This window comes from Tachysurus vachellii, chromosome 5, assembly GCF_030014155.1.
Source record: "Tachysurus vachellii isolate PV-2020 chromosome 5, HZAU_Pvac_v1, whole genome shotgun sequence".
NCBI lineage: Eukaryota > Metazoa > Chordata > Actinopteri > Siluriformes > Bagridae > Tachysurus > Tachysurus vachellii.
Genome location: NC_083464.1, coordinates 31092871 through 31100370, shown reverse-complemented (window position 1 = coordinate 31100370; position 7500 = coordinate 31092871). Strand labels below are relative to the sequence as shown.

The following is a 7500-nucleotide window of genomic DNA, read 5'->3' as shown; positions in this document are numbered from 1 at the left end:
AACTCCTTTAAAACAGAAAAAAAAGGCAGTCGAAAGCAAAGAAAGTTTACATTCCACTCTTACTTACCTTTCTGTCCTCACAGCGCTGTTCTGTTCTGCTTGAGAGAGCACTCTGTGAACTAACACACATATTTATACACACACACATACACACCCTTACGCGCGCGCACACACACACACCCTTAGGTGCACACACACACATACACAAACACCTTACCTGCCTGCATGCACACACACACACCTTATGTGCACAAACACACACACACACACAAACGCCTTATATGCACATGCACACACACACACACACACACACACACACACACACACACAAACACCTTACCTGCCTGCATGCACACACACACAAACGCCTTACATGCACATGCACACACACACACACACACACACACACACAAACGCCTTATATGCACATGCACACACACACACACACACACACACACAAACACCTTACCTGCCTGCATGCACACACACACAAACGCCTTACATGCACATGCACACACACACACACACACACACACACACACACACACACACAAACGCCTTATATGCACATGCACACACACACACACACACACACAAACACCTTACCTGCCTGCATGCACACACACACACAAACGCCTTACATGCACATGCACACACACACAAACACCTTACATGCATGCATGCACACACACACACCTTACATGCACACACACATACACACCCTTACATGCACGCGCACACACACACACACCTTACATGCACACACACCCTTACATGCACGCACGCACACACACACACACACCCACCCATATCTGTCAGGTGTCATCACTTCCACTCTATACTTCAGTGCGCTGAATCTGCTGCAGGCTACAGCGCAGGAATGCAATTATTATATATTTATATTATATCTTTATTTATATCTCTGTATTTCACATATATTGTTAATACAGAATTGACTGGGAACACTTTTGTTTCTGCCAGAAATCCGATGAGAAGTAAATGATATGATGTGTCAGTCGGGTGGAGCTCCTACAGGTGAATAACAAACAGCACGTTCGTTTACTGCTCAGTGCCATGGGAAGGTTTACTGGGGCGTTTCCCAGACCATCCCTCATTAAACCGTGTCATTGGTTAAGGTTTTTATTTCATTTAACCTTTATACTCTTATTAAATCAGTTTTAAACAACAGACATTACGTAAAGAACGACACGACACGACACGCTGTTATAGGCAGCTAATGCTAGGCGGAAGCTAATGCTAAGCTAATGTGTCACCGGTTACACTGCTGTGGAATAAGAGGAATAAAACACTTCAGAAGTCAGAATGTTACTTTGTGTGGAGACACATTACACCACACCGGACGTCCATTTAATCACAAATTGCACAAATTTAATAAATAAAAAAGCTTTACTGAGGTATTTATCTCTTTAATATTGCACAATGGAGAAAGTCGAGCTTAGTGCTGTGTGTGTGTGTGTGTGTGTGTGAGAACGTGTACGAGATGGTATGATCCGTCGTAGGGGTGTGTTGAAAATCGAATTATAAACAAAGCACGAATCGCATCGTAGAACATTTCGTTTCTAGAATGTTTCGCACCGACATAGTTCGCGTCCTGTCTAAAAACGTGTACTCCACACGTCAGATATGTTTAATACATCGAGTCATTCTCATCCATATTCAGACGGTAGAAAAAACACCCCCCCTCCCCCGTCCCCAAGCTTCCAGCGAGCTGTTACCTAGCAACCGTTACAAACGAACTGGTCTTCAGTTTGTACAGAGTGAAGGTGAGTTCTTATGTATTATTAAGTGTTTTTGATTTGATTTGATTGTAGTATTTATTTCTTATACAAAATAAAGTGTTCTGGGGGGGAAAACGCGCTGTTTAACGAATTTGAATAATTAATCATTTACACTTGGGACAATTTCACTATAAACATAAACTCATTAAACCCTTTAAACCTGATAAAAGTGTAACATTTACTTTAATTGCGTTTAATCCGAATTAAAGTAAGTAATTTTTTTATTTTTATTTTATTAATCTTTTTTATATTTATAGTCAGCAATAAAACATTCTGTTTCAAGAATTTTCAAGAGTTGTGCTCAGGAATGATGTAGCTATAAAGCTACCTCCTAAATGTATTAAGGAGTAAAACACATGACGGTGTGCTGTTATAGAATAATAATAATAATAATAATAAACAAAATAACGTTAGTGTGATAACAAAATATATCTCAGTGGTTACCTTTTTTTATTTTTATGATTAACTTAATAATTGGGGGGGGGGGCACGGTGGCTTAGTGGTTAGCACATTCGCCTCAGACCTCCAGGGTTGCGGGTTCGATTCCCACCTCCACCTTGTGTGTGTGGAGTTTGCTTGTCCTCCCCGTGCCTCGGGGGTTTCCTCCCGGTACTCCGGTTTCCTCCCCCGGTCCAAAGACATGCATGGTAGGTTGATTGGCATCTCTGGAAAATTGTCCGTAGTGTGTGATTGTGTGAGTGAATGAGAGTGTGTGTGTGTGTGCCCTGTGATGGTTTGGCACTCCGTCCAGGGTGTATCCTGCCTTGATGCCCGATGACCCCTGAGATAGGCACAGGCTCCCCGTGACCCGAGGTAGTTCGGATAAGCGGTAGAAAATGAGTGAGTGAGAGAGAACTTAATAATTAAAAAATAAAGTATATATCAAGAATCCATAGAATTTATAGCTCTTATGAAACAGGTTCGATCCGAGTTTGTTTTCAACAGTCCCTCACCAGCCTCTGGTTTTATTTTAACACTGGAGACTCCTTCCATAAATGTGAAACATCTCCTTGACAAATAACCTAGTGATTTGAATATGATCCGAGATGGCGACACCTTCCGACCAATCGGAGTGTTGCGGTGTAACTGTTAGCGAAATAGCTAGCATGGTGCCTAGAGCTAGTGTTGTTCTAAGCCTGAGAAGAGCACCTTATATCTTTTGTCTCGTCTCCAGGTGCGTGTTAGAAGAGATAATGAGCGGCCGGATGACTCTGGAGGGAGCCGGGTGCATCACCTGGTGGGGCTTCGGACCAGCCAGAGATCTGCTCGAGAAACGTGAGATTAAATTAAATTAAAGTGACAGCTTGGATGTGCATTTTTACATTTGTGCATTTGTATGAAGTCTACCGCTCTCATCGGTTTGTGCTTTAATTAGGGAAAAGTCAAATGCCGAGACAACAGACGGAGCTGAACGTTTTGCTGGTGGGCAGCAGCGACCCAAGACACATCCTAAAGACCATCTCAGGCCTCGGGGACTCGGACACACTCCATGTGCGTGTCTGAAACGCAAAGCTCTTTTTTATTCTCCACTCAACCTGTAAGAGCGTAGGATAATCAGATTCAGCTACATTTTACTGCGCTCACATTTTTAAGTGGCACACTGATGAACGAGTGTGAACCTGTCTGAACAGGCAAACACTTGACGAGGCTCACAGGAGTGTGCGAACACGAACGCGCCGGTGTGCTGATGTTCGTGTTATTCAAAGTGGCGCACAAGCCGGGCAGAAACCTGAAACGGTCATAATGCCGTCAGACGAGTTCTGCATGAGTCGAATGTATATGTGCAAAAACGCAGCCTGATGTTATGTGACATGAACGCACAAAAGCCTGGAGCTCCTCATATGTAACATCACTTACATTGCAATAGAGTACAGCCGAGTAACTTTTCCCACCGCAAGGTCAATTAGTTTCCAGATAACAATACAGTGATGCGTTTGGTCACAACGTTCGGTGCACTTACCTCTTAGATTTGGCGTTAAAGATGTCATGGTCACTTGTTGACAGTCTGTGAAATGCCTTTCAGGTTTGGGTGATAGAGAACAGTATGGAAGTGGTCGCGAGACAACTGCTGCTCCTCTACATATCTCTGAGTGCTCCGGAAAGCATGGGCATGCAGGGTGGGTGTGGAGGGTCCTTCACCTCATATCTACAATATACAGTACTGCTGAATCAGATTAGCCTGAATTCGAATGTTGGCATTCAGGAAACAATAACAGTAATAATGCAATCGATTTTTGAGGACTGTTCTGTTCATCTATACTTTCAGAGAAAACAGATGTCTTCCTCGAGCTGTTCGGGAACAGCAAGATCCGCTCTGAAACCCACGACAAGCTGAAGCACATCGCAGCTCGACTGTTTCTCTTAGTCACCGACACAATGGCCACAGAGACAGACACACACATACACCCCTGCCTAGACACTAGCCTTCTTAAGGTGTGTGTGTGTGTATGAAAGCGGCGTCACGTGAACGTACGTGAGAGTAAGAGTACGATCTTTCGTGTAAACATTCTGTTTAGTGAAACCTGAACTTGTGTGCAGTTTAAGGAGCGAGACGAACTGGCTCGGATCTTTAAGCAGTGGCAGCATCCCCCTTCCCCTCCGCTCAGTATGTGTAAGGTGTGGGACGCTCGTGTCAGACAGCACCTGGGGACGCGCTACGATGCCCGCAGAGGCTGCTTCGACTGGGATCTCGCCATGAAACTACACGACAAAGGAGTGAGCTATTTATTTATAAGCACCACATTCTAACACACTGCTGTAGAATTCTTAATCCTGACCTACAGGGTTTCTGCTTTGCAGTGCGGAGTGATACACAAACAGGACTACATAAAATGGAGGGAAAGCGGTGTGGCCTTTGAGATGAGGGAGGGACTTTACTGCATTGCTAATCAGAGCCTTCTGTCCACACGCTTGTTCATGCAGGTGAGTTTCCTCCACGTGTCAGTCGAACCTCAAGCTCATCCCACTCACCTCAGTAGTACTTGGCTGAGTATTTGATCCTATGTAGTGCAAAACTCATTAGGATTTCATTCTTGTGTGTGTGTGTGTGTGTGTGTGTGTTAGAGAGAAAACAGGGTGGGAGCCCGAGGCTACTGGGGAGACATTGTCTCAAGTCCGTATCTGTCCTTCGGCATTGAAACTGACAACAAAGAACTTCTGAAGACAGAAAACAACCAGCATGTAAAGGTAGAAAAAAAAAAACTGGACACCAACATGATCATCATTTTCCTTATAACCTCTGACTATCTCTCGTGTCTTACTCTCAGACCGCTCAGAACATCTCTTTAGACAACCTGCAGAAGTTATTTATGTCCCTGAACATTAGAGGAGGACACGCCACTGTCTTTAATCCCACCAAGGATGCGTTCAATGACCCGTCAATCCCACCAGGAGAAACACGTCAGTCAGAAGAGGAGCCGGCGTCTGCCGCCGATCAGAAGGAAACGGTTGAGCTTGACAACCAACGACATGCAGAAGACAAGCAGAAGAGCTACCAAATAGGTAACAAGTTAATAAAATGATGTTGTTTTACCAACGGCTAGAGCAAATCATTCGTCATTTTGTGTGTGTGTGTGTCTGTGTGTGTGTGTGTGTGTAGAGCTGATGAATCTACCCCGGGTAACCGTGTCGTTTCTGTCTCTGGACTCTCTGCCCAAACTGCCCGTGAAAAACAAATACTGCCGTCTGTTCAACGCCGTCTACTTTTCCGCCAGGTATTTATAGTGGATTGTGTTATAAAAGTAACACAAGTAATTGTGTGACTTGCTGTTGTAATGACTTTAATAATTGTGTACAGCATGGTGCACCATTTGGACCCCTCCCTGACACAGACAGCAGCACCAGACGCCGTGCTGATTATAGAGCTCGCCAAGTCAGTCTAACACACACACACACACACACACACACACACACACACACATTTTATGTTATGATTCTCATATATGAGTGTGAAAATAGAATCAGTACTGTATGTATACTGTATGTTTTGGATGTGTGTGTGTGTGTGTGTGTGTGTTAGGTACCTGTTGGACTTGTCTAAGGAGCAGGAGTCTGCTTTTGCAACGAGAGTGAACGAAATCGCTAAACAAGTGGGGTTCGTCCCGGCTCACGCGAAGGACAACGACGCGTATGCCGTGTTCACACTGCAAAAAGACTGACATTTACATTTACAGCACGTACGTCCTTATCCAGAGCGACGTACAAAAGTTCTTTGAAGTCTGGATCCTAAAACACTGTTACAAACACTTTTATTTATATATATATATGTATATATATATATATACGTATATATATATATATACGTATATATATATATATATATATATATATATATATATACACATATATATACACAAATACAACAAAGAGCCGTCGTCCACGATGATATGACTGCCAGACACTCTGGGATCCGAACACAAGCCGTGGTATCTGAGGGTGAGAAACAGAAGATAAGTTGCGTATCATCAGCATAGCAGTGGTAAGAGAACCCACATGAGGAAATAACTTCACCAATAGAGTGAGTATAAAGGGAGAAAAGAAAAGGACCAAGTACTGAGCCCTGTGGGACACCAGTGGAGAGTCTGCGTCAAGCAGATGTCACTCCCCTCCATGTTACCTGGTATTCCTTCCAGGCAGGAAACAAAACGTTCCCACGCTGATCCGCAAATCCCAAGACTCCTGAGGGTGGACAAGAGAGTCTTGTGGTTGATCGTATCAAACGCTGCTGAAAGGTCGAGGAGGACTGGAGGTCTGTAGTTACTGATGTCTGATGGATCCACAGCAGGTTTCTTCAGGATGGGAATAACACTTGCTCTCTTGAAAGTAGTTGGTACATGACCCGATGTTAGGGATCCATTGTGACGACACAAAATCCACACACAAACCACAGAAATCTCGAGCCGGGTGTAATGTTAACATTTTATTCCTGTATTACGACTACAGACAAGCAAACGTACACCAACAACTCGTATTATTTCGATCATTCGAAACAAGCTCATTGTTTAAAGCGTTTATACACGATGTTCGTCTGCGAGTCTTCACTTCCAGCGCCCTCCTACTTTGCCCTTGCCTCCGGTCCCCTTCTTACTGCCAAGCGTGAAAATAAAAAGAAAGACTCGTGAACGAACGTCACTGCAACCGATATATAATGATATATATTCAATATATATTATAGTATAGTTCATTAAATAGTGTTAACGAGATGATCTTACAATTTCTGTGCGTGGGAGATGCGGTTGAGAAGAACGACGGTCTAAGAAAACAGGCCAGAAAGCAAAGACGATTTATTGACCGATAAATATTTATATTTATATATATTAGTTTTCTTTTAGAAGCAGTCGGTCACCTCGTATTTCTGTCTCCTCATCTTCTCAGTGAGGTCGAACTTCTCAGACTCCAGCTGGTAGATCCGCTCCCACATCTCTCTAGCCCGCTCTCTACACACACACACACACACACACACACACATACAGACTTATTGAGCGTGTTGGATTTACAGAATGTGTGTGTGTGTTTATGCCAAACCTCAGGCCGTCCTCTCTCAGGTCTTCGATAGCGAGAGGTTTGCGTCTCTCTGCCAGAGTCTTCCTCTTGATCTCTCGTCCCGTTTGTCTTTTCCCTCGTCTCCGCTGCTCCGCCTGCCTCATGTAACAGACAGAGCGGGATGACTTGCAGAAAAAGAGATAGCTAAAGATAGAGGTGA

At 43.9% G+C, this 7500-nt stretch overlaps 3 protein-coding genes across 6 annotated transcripts in view; 1 reads left to right on the top strand and 2 right to left on the bottom strand.

The window, feature by feature from the left end:
* Positions 1–214, bottom strand: part of LOC132846422 (golgin subfamily A member 6-like protein 4) — a 6366-nt gene extending 6152 nt beyond the window's left edge. The window contains exon 1 of one of the 2 annotated variants that reach the window (XM_060871142.1): positions 68–214. The gene's annotated coding sequence lies outside the window, so the exon portion shown is untranslated. The remainder of the gene's footprint in view (positions 1–67) is intronic. The other variant, XM_060871141.1, reaches the window with a different exon arrangement.
* A 638-nt stretch (positions 215–852) lies between these two features.
* On the top strand, positions 853–6051 carry dnaaf3 (dynein axonemal assembly factor 3). Of its 3 annotated transcripts, XM_060871144.1 has the most exons (13): positions 853–1035; positions 1682–1784; positions 2974–3074; positions 3175–3290; positions 3823–3916; positions 4066–4232; positions 4338–4514; positions 4599–4721; positions 4863–4985; positions 5066–5300; positions 5398–5512; positions 5596–5670; positions 5818–6051. In XM_060871144.1, exons 3-13 carry the CDS (start codon positions 2993–2995, stop codon positions 5954–5956), a joined length of 1446 nt encoding a protein of 481 aa, XP_060727127.1. In that variant the 5' UTR covers positions 853–1035; positions 1682–1784; positions 2974–2992; the 3' UTR covers positions 5957–6051. The 3 variants fall into 3 exon arrangements, with proteins under 3 accessions (XP_060727127.1, XP_060727128.1, XP_060727126.1); XM_060871145.1 differs by lacking the exon at positions 1682–1784; XM_060871143.1 differs by lacking the exons at positions 853–1035; positions 1682–1784 and having other exon boundaries at positions 2846–3074.
* Positions 6052–7005: 954 nt separating this feature from the next.
* The window catches only part of LOC132846075 (troponin T, slow skeletal muscle-like), a 1991-nt gene continuing 1496 nt past the window's right edge, over positions 7006–7500 (bottom strand). Inside the window, exons 6-8 of the mRNA XM_060870587.1 lie at positions 7323–7435; positions 7144–7234; positions 7006–7050 (exon numbers count right to left, since the gene is read on the bottom strand). Coding sequence (XP_060726570.1) covers positions 7006–7050; positions 7144–7234; positions 7323–7435 — 249 coding nt within the window. The remainder of the gene's footprint in view (positions 7051–7143; positions 7235–7322; positions 7436–7500) is intronic.